This window comes from Cyprinodon variegatus, unplaced genomic scaffold (assembly GCF_000732505.1).
Source record: "Cyprinodon variegatus isolate N-32 unplaced genomic scaffold, C_variegatus-1.0 Scaffold231, whole genome shotgun sequence".
Taxonomy (NCBI): Eukaryota; Metazoa; Chordata; class Actinopteri; order Cyprinodontiformes; family Cyprinodontidae; genus Cyprinodon; species Cyprinodon variegatus.
Genome location: NW_015150684.1, coordinates 498,964 through 515,791, shown reverse-complemented (window position 1 = coordinate 515,791; position 16,828 = coordinate 498,964). Strand labels below are relative to the sequence as shown.

General features: G+C 38.4%; 1 protein-coding gene across 1 annotated transcript; it reads right to left on the bottom strand.

Moving 5' to 3' along the window:
- Positions 1 to 7,241: 7,241 nt before the first annotated feature.
- Positions 7,242 to 15,488, bottom strand: slc25a33 (solute carrier family 25 (pyrimidine nucleotide carrier), member 33). Its single transcript, XM_015381295.1, has 7 exons — positions 15,204 to 15,488; positions 11,889 to 12,062; positions 10,463 to 10,540; positions 9,402 to 9,502; positions 9,153 to 9,219; positions 8,058 to 8,335; positions 7,242 to 7,974 (listed from the first exon to the last, which is right to left on the bottom strand). Exons 1-7 carry the CDS (start codon positions 15,242 to 15,244, stop codon positions 7,775 to 7,777), a joined length of 939 nt encoding a protein of 312 aa, XP_015236781.1. The 5' UTR covers positions 15,245 to 15,488; the 3' UTR covers positions 7,242 to 7,774.
- Between the last annotated feature and the right edge of the window lie 1,340 nt (positions 15,489 to 16,828).

The following is a 16,828-nucleotide window of genomic DNA, read 5'->3' as shown; positions in this document are numbered from 1 at the left end:
GTCTCACTGTATAATCTAATTCTAACTACATGTATTTGTTTACGGTATTTTTGGAGGCAATTAATTGATTGTATACTTATTTATGTATTTGAACTGAGAGAGCTTCCTGGAGGGGAAGCGAAACGTCTTCAAATCTTGGAAACCAAGTCCAGTGGATTGTTTTTTTTATTTTTTTAAACTTTTACGGAAAAAGTATTGAGTATTTATTTATTTATGTAATTATTTTTAAATATGGTAGAGTTGGTCCTCCATAAGATTTAAGTCGTTCGCTATTTGAATATGGAAGCATAATGTTTGTGGAGCTCAACACTAATAGAGATGCTACTCTAAAGCCTTAAACTTATAAACACATTTTAAAAAAGTAGATTAATTCATTCCCTACCAAACCACTTTAAAATTAAATAACTTAAAGTACGTTTAAAGTTTATAGCCATTGATGAAGCCAAACTATAACTTAAGGATGTTTTTGTAAATGCAAACTTTGAAGATTATGGCGGTTCTATAGAGGGTCCAACAGGGGCCAATGGCCCCATAGAACTGGAGGCACTGAAAACATACACTACAAAGCTGTAATTTCTTATGAAATAAGTGAATTTTCCTTTGATTTAAGCAAGTCAGTTAGACAATTTGCCAATGGGATAAGATGATCTACATTTGAAATAATAAAAAAAAAAACTTCATTAACTTATTTCAAGGGCATAGTACCATATTATGTTTTTTTTAAGAGCAGAAATACTTTTGCATTTGGCAGATCATCATAATTACCAGCTTGAATTAGGTGTGATTATTACATCAGCAAAAAAAACAACACTGCATAGAGTTAAATTTACTTAATATGGCTTAAAAATTTAATGTCTGTTTATTTACTTCCTACCAAATCCAATAAATAATTTTTTTCTCTCTTAATTTTAGTAATAATAATACAACTGCCATATACCACTTGAAAAAAAGTTTGTTTTTCAAATCCTCCCTTTTGGGATGTGACCTCATAGCTATAGTGGAGGATTTTCATGAATTTTCAAAAAGACCCGCCCTCTCCACTTTACATAAAAATGCACATGCACAACCCTGTACCTGCTCCTGAGAAGGAATACCTATTAAACCTATGCGAGAGCCCATTTCTCCTCGTGCATGCTCTGTTTAAAAGTTACTGTTTGCATCGTTCATTTAAGCTTACATTCCAAAAGGAGATTTGCAATTTTTTCCACTATGTCAAACTCACCACCGGTAAGTGAAAATGGGAACGAGCACATAGGACGTCCTTACATAAACATTATCGGATAGTTTAAAGGTCATTGCTGGAAGAGAAACTGTTAAATTGAAAATTATTTAAGAGCGATAGGAAGGTTCACCCTTCTGCAGGACAATGACCCTAAACATACGGTTTTAATGGAGTGGTTTACGTCAAACCTTGTTTATTTATTAGAATGGACAGGTTAAACTCCAAAGCTAAGTCCTTCAGACAAAACAGTATCTGGAAAGAATTCAAATCTGATTATCACGGCCCTAAAATTCAGTCTACAGATATGACAAAATGGCAGGGACATACCTTGGAAGACTTCAGCTGCAACAAAAAGTGATAATGAAAAGTTCTAATTCAGGATAAAAACAATTGATCATTTTAATATTTTACAATCTTGCATGCAAACTTCCATTCAAATTCATTATAATCAGTGGTTATAATGGATGAAATTGGAAAACAAATTCAAGGGATATGAATAATTTTGTCTATTTCCTATAAAAAAAAGTGAAAAATATATTAATCTTTCAGCATAAACACAAAAAGAACAACCTGTCCTCATCATCTATGTGTCATCGAGATGAACAGCTACTCAGTAATAAGCAGCTACAGATCTGTTGACAGGTTTATAGTCACAACATGGTTTGGAAAATATATAATTATAAGCCTATCCCTGTCCTTACGTCTTATTTCCCTCTTAGATAAAAAGTCAAACTCTCACATGACATACTCCTCTCTTAATCAATGTTGCAACATCTGAACAATTCCTGATATTTTTTTTTATAAAACTTTTAGTAAAAGATTAAAAAAAAAGGTTTCTTTTATAATAAAAATAAACTTTATAGAAATGTAACATTTTGTTTTGTTTTTTTATAAACATCTGCAGTGAGATGTAGAAATCACACAGACTGAACTGACCCAGCTACGTTTGTCGCTAGTTTAAGGACATAAATGATTAACATGCTTGTGTAGAAAACCAAATACCTGAATATATGTGCATGTTAATAGGTTACAATGCCAGAAAAATAAGTGACATACAGATAAGCAGAACACATGTAACCCCTCAGAAAAGAATCAGCAGCCAGGTGTTTTTCAGGTGCTGTTATAATAAATTCATAATTGTTTCACCAGTCGTACAAGAAATGAGATTTGTTTTCACATTGTAAATGTATTAACTGTTTGTAGGTTGTCGATAAGTGTGTATTTTAACATGCAAAGCACTTGGCAACTGATTGTATTGATTGATTCATCATCTTATTATTGTGTGTAAAACAAGGAGCCCAATCCAGCAACGTTGCTCAAAGGCCTCTTTGGCATATTTTTTAACTCTATGAAAGTTAAAGTCATGGATTAGAAGTTCATAGAAACTCAGATGAATTGATATATCAGAAAAAAAGCCTCACCTGCTTTTGTTTTAACGGGGCATTTAAGGTTTCCACTTCCTGGATCAACAGTGACTTTGTTAGAAACAATACATTCTTTTCACCACTGATAAAATACTTCTATATTAAATATCTGATTTAATTTCTTTTTTTTTCAGTGAGGCTGGCCTATTAGAGTTATATTGTTTGTACATTTTGTCTGGGGGTGGAGGGGAAAGCAGTTTAATCCGGTAATCATAACAGTTCCTACCACAGTCCTCCCATTTGCTCCTGAGGCGGCTCCAACCGGCAGGACAAAAGGGACACTGTGACCAAATCAACCAAAAAACAGAAGGAAGGGTGTTCTGCTGATTCATGACTGAGTCATTATGGGGGCTTTTCACACGCCAAGTGACTCAGAAATGCTTCAGGATGCATTTTTCCATTTCCTTTCAGTTTACGGCTGTAGATGACAGTACAAACAATAGAGCCAAAGGGGCCTTGAGTCGTGTGGGAAGGGTTTGTTTAACTTGGAAGCTACTTGATATCTGAAAAGCAAGGGAGACAAATTGAAATGCTAGTATTATACAATGACTGTAACAGCTGCCAAAAAAACCTTTACGGTCATAGTCCACATTGAGTTTACTACAGCTCATTTTATGATCCATTAGCAATAAAATGTTATTGGCTTTCCCTTCAGAATATAAGTCTTAATAACCTGAGCTCATTCATTACATTAAATAGATATGATCACAGTACATAAATAATTAGATTTAAAAACAGTGAATCTCTTAAAACTCTATTCAAGGTCTCGGAAACGTAGAACAAGATCCTCATAGAAATGTCAGACTAGTGAAAGGCATGTCATGTTCTGCACATAATGCACTCAGACCTCCTTTTGCATGGGTAATGGCCTAGTATTAGTGGGTCAGGGCAGCACAGCATGGAGGAGATCAGTCTGTAGGCCTGCTGAGAGGTTATGGACACAGGCCTCTGTAGAATCTGAAGTAGCAAGACAACTTTAGATTCAATTCTGACTTTCCAATACCACAAAGCTTTAGTTAGGCTAATCACCATGGTAACATACTCTGAAGTGCAAACGCGCTCCAGAGCAGGCTAGCTTTCAAGAATGATCTAAATCCTAGAAAACGCTCCACCTGCAGCCAGTCAAGTGCTTGAGAAAGACGGAAGTGCTGTTTCATTGAAGATCAGATTTAATTCAGGGCCAAAATTAAACAAAACATCATCACTATAACAAATAATTTTTTTTCATCCTTATTTTTCCTACTTTTTGACATACCTACCTTTTACTATTCTGTATTTGTTTTCTCATGTGTAATGTTCTCATACACGGCTGGCATTTACTTGTTTCTTGTATAAATGTTATATGAAGCTAAATGATAAGAAAAGGTACAATATAATAAAAATCTGCACAAATTGCAAAGAGATCCACCATAGGATCATGATGACAATAAAGGTTTTCATGATCCTAGAACAGTTTTACAGTTAACAGCTATTCCCAGGAGTGCGGCCCTCACTGTATCGCAGCCTGCATATAGTGATGCAATATTACGCAACATGCAGCTTCATGTACACAGTGGTCCCTCCAGAAAGGTTTCATAGGGGTGGCCAGATGGGGACACTAAAAAGTTTGGGGTGGCACACTGAAACTAAAAGCCATAATTTCAGGGTTTAAATCAACTTTTGTGGTAAATCTGCCTGTAGAAATCTTAAAGACCTAAGAAAACACCTACTCATAAATTGGATTATTGTGTAATTTTTAATGTTACAACACTGGCTGTGTGTAATGGGATGAAATCCTGAACTGATGCTCTACAATTTACACTGGTAAGTGGGACAGCCAGTGGGGTGGCCAGGGCATTGCACAGGGTGGCCCGGGCCACCCCCTGATGGCGCCACTGCATGAACACTGTGGGGGATGCGAAACAGCTCTGGAAAAATAGTCTGTGGGACCTCATGCACTGATGAATTAATTCATCCTCTCTCCTGGTCACTGCCTGAAACCATATTAAATCATTTATGCCATCGCAGGCGAGTCAATACCTTATATCTTTGAACATTTATATTCATCCCAATATGACAATCAGGCTTGTAGATATAAAATTAGGCTGATGTAAATACACTACTCAAAAAAATTAAAAGAACACTTTGTAATCAGAGTATAGCATCAAGGTAATTAAACTTCTGCTATATTGATTTGGTCAGGTAAGTAGCAGAAGGGGCTGTTAATCAGTTTCAGCTGTTTTGGTGTTAATGAAATTTACAACAGGTGCACTAGAGAGGCAACAACGAGACGACAGTCAAAACAGGAATGTTTTTACAGGTGGAGGCCACATACATTTTCTCCCCTCCTCATCTTTTCTGACTCTTTTTCATCAGGTTTGCATTTGGCTAGGGTCACTGTCACTACTGTTGGCATGAGGAGCTACCTGGACTCTACAGAGGTTGCACAGGCAGTCCAACTACTCCAGGATGGCACATCAATATGTGCCATTGCCAGAAGGTTTGTTGTGTCTCCCAGCACAATCTCAAGAGCATGGAGGAGATTCCAGGAGATAGGCAGTTACGCCAGGAGCGCTCGACAGGGCAGTAGAAGGTCTACAACCCATCAGCAGGAACTGTATCTGCTCCTTTGTGCAAGGAGGAGCACTGCCATAGCCCGACAAAATGACCTCCAGCAGGCCACTGGTGTTAATGTCTGTGACCAAACAATCAGAAACAGACTGCAGGAGCGTGGCCTGAGGGCCCGACGTCCTATAGCGGGCCCTGTGCTCACTGCCCGGCACCTTGGAGCTCGATTGGCATTCGCCACAGAACACCGGAATTGGCAAGCCGCCACTGGCGCCCTGTGCTTTTCACAGATGAAAGCAGGTTCACCCTGAGCACATGTGACAGACATGAAAGGGTCTGGAGAAGCCATGGAGAACATTATGCTGCCTGTAACATCATTCAGTATGACCTGATTGGTGGTGGGTCAGTGAAGGTCTGGGGAGGCATGTCCATGGAGGGACGCACAGAACTATACAGGCTAGACAACGGCACTCGGACTGCAACAAGGTATCGGGATGAAATCCTTGCCCCCGTTGTCAGACCCTATGTTGGTGCAGTGGGTCCTGGGTTCCTCCTGGTGTACGACAATGCCCGGCCTCATGTGGCGAGAGTATGCAGGCAGTTCCTGGAGTATGAAGGAATTGATACCATTGATTGGCCACCACACTCGCCTGACCTAAATCAAATAGAACACCTCTGGGACATTATGTTTCGATCCATCCGACGTCGCCAGGTTGCACCTCAGATTGTCCAGGAGCTCAGTGATGCCCTGGTCCAGATCTGGGAGGAGATACCCCAGGACACCATCCGTCATCTCATTAGGAGCATGCCCCGACTTTGTCAGGCATGCATACACACACCTCGGGGCCATACAAATTACTGAATACCATTTTGAGTTGCTGCAATGAAATTTCAGCAAAATGGACTAGCCTGCCGCATCATTTTTTCACTGTAATTTTTGAAGTGTCTTTGAATTCAGCCGTCTGTAGGTATGATGTGGTATCCTTTTGTTCCTAACACATCACACAGTCCATATCAATATAAACAGCATGATTTTTTGCCCCATTGAGATCTGATTTGTTTTCAAAGTGTTCCTTTCATTTTTTTGAGCAGTCTTTATATATCCTCATATTATTCTTCCTGTTTTATGTAACAGTATAATAGGAACAAGCCAACTTACACTTTAGTAACAGGATAACCCGCACAGATTACATTTTACAATCAGAAATCCTTTGCCACTGCATTTGCTGTTTCTTTCCTTAATGCCACCATGTTTGACTTTCCATTAAAAACCTGCCCCGTTATATATGTGGTTCAGATTCTTGATCAGTTAAAGCTGGATTTAGTTTATAATCAAATTTACTGCTGATCCCGATTTCCATCTTTGTGGATTAATTAAAATGGAAATAATCCTGCTAAATTAAGCTTGCTTTGTTGTACAGGTCTCAGCTTATTTGTAACATTGGCTCTGGTGTGATATTGTCCTCTCTGGAAATGGCTTTGATTAGATCATCTGAGGGCTGCAGTCATTTCACTTTGTACTGGATACACTACTTTTTCCTTCCACTAAATTTTCCATTAATACTTAAACATCAAGCTTCCTTGGCAGCAACCTCTTGAAATTCACGTTTTTATTAGTTGTAAACTGAAACTATCAAAATGAAGAAAAAAAAACTGCATTTAATCAATTTCCCTTTCTTACAATATGGAATTTAAATTAATTTTTCATCAATATACTACTGCTGTGAGAAATTCTACATGTCAGAATAGAACCCTAACTTTAACAGTCAGTGAAAGAGTTAGACCAGAAATAAAAGGCTGGATGATATTAAGCGTGTTCAAACGTGCAACAGTCTGTTTTCTGGTCTTTAGGCTCTGGTAGCTTGACTGACAATCTACTTAGATATTGAACCCTGAACACCTTTGTATATTTTTCCATCTACTTTCCCTCAGTCACAGCAGCTTGTTTAAAGTTGACATAAACAGTTAAGCATAGAAAACTTTAGAAGTGTCTATGAAATCTGCTGATCATGTGCTGCTCAGCTGCAACAAATAAAGACACACCGGTATCTCTGTAGAGTTGTGCATTTATGGAAAAATACAATAAATCTCTTTGCAGCTCAAACATCAACTTCAAACAGATTGTAAAACAAAACTCTTAAAGTAGGCCTTGATGCCACTACAAAGCAAAAAAAACAGCACTAGTATTACAACTTCTCCTGAATGATATCGTTAACCAACGTGTGAACCTTTCCACGTCAATTCTCATTGTACAGTGATAAAACAAAATATCTGCAAAATTACAAAACAAATAATAATTTAGTTAACTTAAAACTAGTCGCCTATGAACATGACCTTCATCCAAAGATGTGCAACTTTCAGTACCGAGGCTTTGTGTTGATAAACTAACAAGCTCTGAATTAAATAATGTGTTTGACTCTTTGGATGACAGAACAAACTGCTACAGTTTCATCACAGCAGTCTGTGCACAACTGCTTTCAAAGAAAAAAGATGTGCTAATATTTTTTCAGCCTCTCGCACTGTGTATTTTGTGTGGAATCCATTGCGTGTGAGGAAAAGTCCTGACTTTTCAAACACAATGTCATTTGGAATCTCCCAACAGGTGGATGATGAGTTCATAGGTGGACAGGACGATGGCCGTGTTGGGGATTTGTCTAATCAGCTGTGGAATGAGTCCTCTGTAAAAAGCTGCATAGCCTTCCTCCACAGCTATCAACCTCCCCGTCTGGAAGAAGTACTTGTACTTGCTGCCTTCTTCCCGCAGCCTCGTCCGGATGACCTCTGTTTTTAGACACAATGTAAAACAGTCAGACAAACACAAATTCATCAGGATTATGTTACATCTCAATAAACCCATTATTCACCATGTGGGTAAGCTATGCAGGACGCACAGCCCTTTGAAAAAGCTGCCGCCATCATCAACCGCAGGAAGTCTGATGCTCCCTTCTCATCTCCGTTCGGGGAGGCGAACTGCCTCTTGGCGAGGTGCTTCTTCAGAGTCTCGTAGATGAGGAAGCAGATCATGGTCTCCGAGATGCCTGCGTAGGACGCTGTGAGGCCTCGGTAGAAGCCACGCACTCCCTCTGTTCTGTAAACGTAGCGGGCGCACTGCAGCGCATTCATCTTCTTCTCTCCTCGGGCTCTAAAAGTCAAACAGTATGAATCAGTGATGACAACAATTATATGCGTTCTCTAATGGTTTTTCAAATCCAGTTAAAAATACATAAATCACACAACACAGAAGGGAATGACAATACATCAAAGAGGAGGTTTGAGGAACATGACCAAGAGGAGGTGGGTTTTAAAAGTGAGTAATATGTTGGTTCACAATCCGGTTCTGATGATCATCAATAAAGCCAAGACGGTCAGAGGAGACAAACATTCTGTTCATATCCATTAACCAGTTAAGGGAACATATAATTCAATGTTTTCCTTATCCTTGATCAATTATTAACCTGGCTATTTTGGCTTTTGTTGTCAACATAGTAAATAATTCTAAAGATATGTTGCAAAATAGACCATTAAAAAAAAAAAAATGTCCCTAAGGAACAGTGATGTGTATTTGAACTTTTACTTCCTTAAAGAACAAATAAAGTGGCTGGTTACAGGCCTGAGCAGCAGAAAATGAATCCTTCTTTGAGGACAGCTTGAACAGGCTTGTGTTCTGTGACCTTACGAGATACCACTGATTTAAACTTGGCAATGTAAATATAGCCTCCAGGACGAAGTACAGTGCGTCACTGGAGCGTATTTATAAAGGTAGATCACAAGCTCAGCCTAACGCACTGCAGAGCCGTGCACTGAGGGTACGCCCCCCTGAATGATTTCTGCTGAAGGTCAGTTTTACTTCACCACCTGCTAACACCCGGAAATAAAACAGTCGCACCAGATCACCACCATCTGCCTTTACAGTAAAAAAAAAAACAGGAGCAAACCAAACACAAATGAAGTGTACATACTTCTTCTCCAGCTGCATCCTGGTCTTGACCATCCAGATGGGGTTCATCAGAGAATTGGTAACAAAAGCTGAGGACAACAAACATTTAAACATTTTAGAGTTACAGCTTATTAAGTAATAAATACTTAATTTAGCCGCGCTAGCAGGTTTAATATTTTTTATGGCACTTAATTGTGTAAAATCTCTGTGGTGTTCCTTAAGTATTGCTATTGATTAGGAAATACTTTATAGATATGCACAGGTTGCTCACCTGCAGTACCAGCTGAGGACATGTGGACCAGTCCACTGTTGGGGACAAACAACCCATTGAACATCTCTTTCGATTTTGAATATGCAGCAAAGTAGATGGCTCTGAAAGAGAGAAACAATGATAAGGACTCTAATCTGAAGCAGATCAACTCACTTTTGTCCCCCCCTCCCCAATGTGAATGCAAGGCTTTGACAGTGGGTATCTAGGGGAATCTCTTTCATAGTGTCATCTCTCTCTGTTCTGCTTGTAGAACAGCCGCCACTGCATCAGAAAGGGCTGAATAAGCAGTGGAAAGAACAGAGATATGCACCAGGATGTTCTACATAGAGGCCTGTTAAAGCTGGTCAGTGTATCAGCAAAGAATAAAGACACTAGTTATTATTCAACCACAGAGAAAACTTATAAGTAACGCATAACTCTTTATCAGTGTCAGGGTCCAATCAAAGTCTGATGCCACATCAATCAGAAGTATTTGGTATGGCATGGTCATCAGAAATGGGGAAACAGGCCAAAGTACAGAACTTTGTTGACTCTAAAAATAGAAGAAAGTTGAAGCGGATACGTCACAGGATGTTCTCCTATCGAAGCTTTAGCTGTAGAGAAGTTCCCTCCCATTTCCAGCACAGTTTTTATTCTGCAACACGCATACGCCTCAAGGCTTATGAAAAACAGCCTCCTCATTCTGAGAGCTGCATCACACGCAAATTAATCGCACGGGAGGGGCTGAGAAGCCACTGCCATAACGACGACCTCCTGTTTATACAACAAGTCTGGGTTTTCAGCTCTTAAAGAAATACAGTTGTTTATGTTCTTGCTTGTCCTTTAGCTTCACTGCGATATGCTCTAGAGATTCGCTGTTAAAAAGCACAGAGGGCAATACTTTGCTAAACTTTTTTTTTTTTTTTTTTTTTGAGTGCATGACACCATTTGCATGTGGGATTTTCTTCCACTCTATAAGGCTGCTTTGTCTGAATGACACTGGCAGCCTGACAGCATAGATGCATAACAAGACAGGGCCTGAGAAAATAAAAGGAGAAGTGTGCAATGTAAATCTGCTGTACCTTGAAGGGGCGACACCCACAAGATTCGGCCCCAGTCCACGGAAAAGAGAACTTGGTCCCTCTTTTTCAAGAATCGATCTGTAACAAACATGACAGAGAAACTGAATACACCAACTTTTAATCAAATTTTCTCTAGAACCTGATGAGGTTATTACGGGAAATGGATGTTCTAGGTCTCTGCTGCAATCATCCTCAGAGTTACATAAGCTCAGCTAGCTGGATCCTGCTCTGAACCCTGTGCCCTGACTGGTGTTCAGCGAGTCACGCCAGACATATCCTGACAGAGGAGCTTGAGGTTTTTGTAGGAAGTGATCGTTCTTCAGCATGTGACAGTCTGTCCTACCAGGAACTGTGCAGGGGGAGAGTTGCTGTAATGAATACTCTGTTAATTATGCAGGGTTCATGAACTCCACTCCTTTCGGTCACCGACACCTGGCGCCTCTTTTCAAACAATGACAAACTGTTTTTTAGGTCAAAGTAATGATCAGTGTCAAGGTTTCAAACGTGGGAGCCTCATGAAATGTATTTAGTCTTCTTTCCATTGGTGTACAGATTGTCACTTAGTTTTTTTAGAAACATATTGGAAGAGAATTTAAAATAAAGACATCTAAACAGGAAAAAAAATTATAATAATTTAAAAGAAAAATCAATTTCATAGAAATCTGAGATATATATATATATATTTAGCTAAAAATGGCGTCCAGTTATAGGGTTTGACTGTAGGGTGAAATTAAATTTCCTTTTGTCTATTTTTCCATATTAATCATTTTGCACCTCAAGATATAGAACTATGGTCATTGGAACTTTTGGATGAAAAAAAAAATGTGTTTACTGTGCTAAGGTTTTAAATTCCTTCATGTTAACCAGGAGCAGTCACAGCCAGTTTGGTCCAGTTCAGTTTGCAAAACTAGTTGCCTGAGTGTAATATAACACTGACCCAGCACCACGGTCAATCAGCACAGCCCTCATTATTTCTCAGCCAACTGGGCTAATGTATAACTTCTCAACAATCTATGCAGAGACTATTAAGGACCAGACATCACAAAAAAAACAAAAAAAAAAACAGGTTTCAGCTGAATCATGAAGCGAAAGAAAGGGAGAGATTGTATTGGAGCAAACAGCTGGTTAAAACAACTAAAAATCAGCAGGACACAGCAGACTTAATCCTCATTTTACGTAAGACAAGATTAAAGATCTTTGCTTTAAAGAGAATAAAAGCAAAAAGCTTTAGAAGGTATTTTCCAGAATTTCTAGACACTTTTGTTTTTTAACAATAACAAATAATTTTTCCACACGATAATCAAAATGTGTTGCAGATAAACCTGTGAGTTAGGCAACTGCTGGAAAGAAACAGATTGTAAAAAATAAAACATGCCCAGGGACAGCACATTTAGTGCTCCAATTTGCTGTTTGCCAAACATCTTACCTGAGCACCTGCAGCAGGCCTGGGGAAACAGTCCCCGGTCTAATAACCCCAGTGCCACTCAGGGTACCAAGCTGGACCTGGAAAACGGGCCGGAGGGTGAGGCCAGATGACTGCAGTCGCGTCTTTAACACCTCCAGTGGGCAGGTGACAATGGCCCCCACAGTGCCACTGCATCTACAAGAACATAGGCATTAAAATTAGTGTAAAAAACTGGGATAGCTTTAATGTATTAAAACAGGCATGTAGTGCATATGTAGCTGCAGAATGACCTTTAGCTATTGAGTGAGTTTTCACTGAAGAATGTTTTTTTTTTTTTTTTCTCCCATAATAACACATCTGAAGAGTCACAGGCCAGGAGCAGGGAATAATTATGGTCAAAGGCATTTTCCTAACTCCACAATGGAAATTATTCACACAGATCAGGCGCATCTGGCCGACACAGTTCTGCAGCTCAGACACCCTAATTGCTCATAAAAGGAGCTTTATTCCTAAAGAAAGCCTTTTCCACTGCAGCACTTTCACCAAAACCATCCACTTTGTAGCGGAACATCTTTAATGAACAGCCTAACCTCGCAGGCAACAAGCTTAGCAGACTACAGCAGATTAGACTAAGCCTCTGTACTGTGTCATGTCTGAAGGACAAAGTCAAATATCTTGGCAAAGGTAACACCCGACCCAATTACCTATTCATTGATTACTTGTCATCTCATTGACCTGTTTGTAATCCTTCAAGGACAAATCAGACTTTATTGCCTATTCCACTAGGCATTGTTACTTAAATATAAGTGCCAAGATTTCCAGCACTGTGGTTTATAAATAAAACTTTAGCTTTAATTAATTACCAATTTAGCTTTTTGCGAACAAGGTACACAATTATATTAGATATTATATTTTGGTTTAGCAGAGCAGCTCATTGCAATAAGTTGGGGAGGGGCAGAGATGTGTCGCATTATGCTCTGTATACTGTTGGAAAACAATGCTAGTCAGCATTACACATTAACATTTTTATACACAAAAAGGCTATGGTGGAAAAGCTCAGCAGTTTTGAAACCATTTCTAGTCAGATCCTTTGTATTATTTGATGCCAAATAAAAAAAGATAAAACATTTTTCATGCTAAATAGCAACCCAAAACACAAGCTGCAAAATTGTTACGACCAGGAATAATCATCCAAACAGGAAAGTTACCGTCTGTACAGAAGGAGAAACGAGCCAGGAAAATTACCTTTGAGCATCAACCCAAAACATAATTTAGATAAGGAAGCAAAGCATTCCCAACCCACTTCTTCAAGGTAAACATGGGAATCAGAGACCTTGGATTGCAACAATTAGTTGTCCTTCAAATCCAGACTAGACATAGACTGGTAGGAGGTTCATGTAGTATTACATTCTAGGGAAAAATAGCGAAATTTTCAAGGCATTGTGGTTTTAGCACACAAAAAACTGAAAATCGATAACATGACCTAGCTGCACATATTTTAAGCAAAAATATATTGACTACTTTAATAATGATTAAGAGTGTTTCAATTTCTTCAGATAATTAAAAATACAGTAATTATAATTAAACAATACTTTTAGGTACAGTCAATATAAAACTGCTTTGCTGCCATTATTCATATAGGATAATAGTATAGAACTGAGCTGGCATTAGATGGATGACCTGTTAGACTATCTGCTCTGATAACCCTCCTACTAAGAGTGGGGTTTTAAACCAGAGAACCTTAATGAGAGCAATGTTCAATTACTGCAGCTCAACTATGCAATTTTTTAACAACCAAGACTATTTAAAAAAAAAAAAAAAATTCCTTACAATTAGCTAGGGTAAGGCCTATGTTTTCTACCTTATGGCGAACAACCATCTTAACCGGAAAGCCTGCATAAATATCATCTTTACCAACCACCATCTTCAGTCGGCCACCCTTTTCCTGACATTCACAAGAAGCCCTGAGTTTTCTGACAAGGATCACTGTGCTCATTTGCAAGAACACTACGGTACTCCCAGTCAGACACTATTACCAAACACACAACAAGGAAAGGAAAAGGACATTCAGAATTATGAGGAGAGGAAAATCTGGTTCCTGGAGTGGATAATTTATCCCAGTTAAAAATCAACACAATGCAACAATTATCGTTGTTAGAGACACCCTTATTCTTTGCTTTTGTCGTCTCTTCCATGTACAGAGTGTATGAACTGCTGCAGTATTGGCTCTTATGAGGCTTCAGCTAAATCTGCTTATTAGAGGGAATCTCTGGTGTCCTGTGACATTTATGATAAAGCCTCAAAGCAGCCAGCTGATCAAAGCTGCAGTCTGACAATCCATTATGTAATAATAAAAAAAAGACAATAAGAAAGACATTATTTTAACTCTTTGCACAACTGACAAGCTGCATTGTATGTCAAGTGAACATTTTGTCTCCTACTATTAAACTGACATCTCTGCCCAATATTAGATAACCAAGAAGACCGATTTAGATGCAAATCAAGTCTACAAAAAAATATTCCTATATTTTGTTCTCAGATTAACACATGGCTGCCATGAAACAAACACGTTCTAAAAGATGAAACCCCGGAGGCATGGCAACGACACGGGAATGACGCCATTAACAACAAAGCATTATTACATATTTAACAGTAGCAATACAACACGGTATGTTCATCTATAACCGCTTTACTTGTGATAATATGGTGCTTTGAACTAGACATTGTGTGATAGGATCGCGTGCACCATCATTTCAAACCGCTTGCACAGCCACGGTCAATCTTACATAATGCAGTGAAGGACACCTCGATGCTAACACGCTAGCTACCAATGTGACTGTCCTAAACGCAGCCACAGTGACGACGGCATAAAAGGCAGTCTACTAACTAGAACACACATTTCTGAAACAAGTCAATTGTGTTTTTATTTATTTATAACACAACAATAAGTAGTTAAAATAGAATCACCCTTCGTCTAGAAACTAGCTAGCATCGGTCTAACAGCTGCAGCTGATTAGTTAACTTCCGCATCTCTGGGGAGATTTCACCGGCCGGTGAATGAATAAAGAACTATTATGTTTAACTCGTTCCAATACACTCAACTAATCGTTCCACCCATTTATAATAATTCAATCAGTTGGTCACTGAATAGAAAAAAAAAACAGAACAGAAAGACGTTGGACACGCGAGGTTAGCGCTATGCTAACAGGAGCTAGGTATGATTTAACACCATCTGACGAAGGTATGAACCATGAGTAACATATCGTTTCTTCACAAACACAATATTTTAAATAAAATTCACACGGTAGAGATTTTAATACCCTTAAATTGACTTACCCCCCGGCGAAGAGATGCAACAGAGTATCCTTCTGCGCCATGTTTCCCCTTTTTATTTAATTAGTCACCATGTTTTAAAGGACGGACGTTTTGAATCGAAAAGATAAGGGAGTATTATAAAACGCTGGTGAGCAGCTGGTGATCTGTAGCCGTGTACCCCGGCTTTCTGGTAAGGACCTGTCAGAGAGCAGGGGCTCCGCCTCCTGAGCTGATCGGTTCCGTCCGATTTACGTCAGAGGGCCGGACGGGGGTGTAGGTTCTGACGTCGCACCACGTGCTCCTCAGCGTTTCTCCTTGGCCTTTTTTTAAAAGTGTTGCACAAACGACTAACATCAACAGAGCTTTAAAAAAACAAGTGGGCCAGACTTTGAACTGCTGCTGACCTTCAACAGGGTCAGAACAAAATAAAACATGGCTTATGTCATATATTTATTGGTTGGATTTGTTATGATATTTTCAAGTGTATAAATACATGGTAATACTTTATCTAAAAAAAATCATAAAAATGGGTGGAAGTGTCCTGCTGTCTTTGAATCACGTTTAAATTGATTTCACCAAAGGAAAAGATAAAATCTAGACCTATTGCTTGATATAGGATCCATTTGATTCAACTATCTGAGGTTTTTCTAATCCTATTTTTTGTGTATGTGACTAAGAAGTGATCCTTTCTCCCATTCATGAAAGTGGAGGCAGTATTATTTACTTTCTCCATCCTCCTTTTATATAAAAGACAAATGTATAGCAGGCAGTTTTGACATCAATTAGTTTAACTAAATATGTATTCCAGATGTCTTAAATGCATTTCTACCTGGTCAAAATGAACATTTCAGATATCTAAAATAATGTTCCTCCTATCTAAAATATACATGGCAGATAGCTGGAATTTAATTCTTACTAGTACAGATTACTTCATGTTTCCCATTCATGTGTATTGGGATTTTACTTCCAGATGTCTAAAATAACATTCTTTCTATCTAAAATGAATTGTGACTTGGATGAACTCTAATTTCAGATCTCCATAATAGACTTACTGCTAGTCATAATTACTATTTCGGATATCAAAAATTAATCTATATGTACATTTCCTGCTAGCAGGAATGTAGTCTTGACTAGGACGAGTCTTATTTTAGAGATCAACAAATGGAACTATAGGGAGGGCAGTGCTTCTAATACATGTCAAAACGGCCTGCCACAGCGTTGCCTCATTTCAATCAAGAACTATCCCATAAAATTTTGATTAAAAGATCATAATCTGCGTCAACCTATCTAAGTAACAATGGCTGATCTATGGCTGGAGAACATTCTTTGAAAAATATATCAACATAAGCTCTAATTATGATTTTTATCAGTGGTGCCCATATATGGAGTTTATCCTGACCCCTTAAAATAGGTGTCTTTTTACGTTAAATTGGAAATGAAAATGTATGTATTTTTGAACAGACATCAAACAACAATACATAAAAACCTTTTTTTCCTGAGAAAATCCAATTTTATTAATCATTTAATTTATATTTTTTTTATGGTACCACTTTCCAGCTGATTAGAAATATATTTATGAAATTATATAGTATAGACATATTTAATTCCAATTAAATTATGTAACTCTAAGGTAACAAATGAAGGAC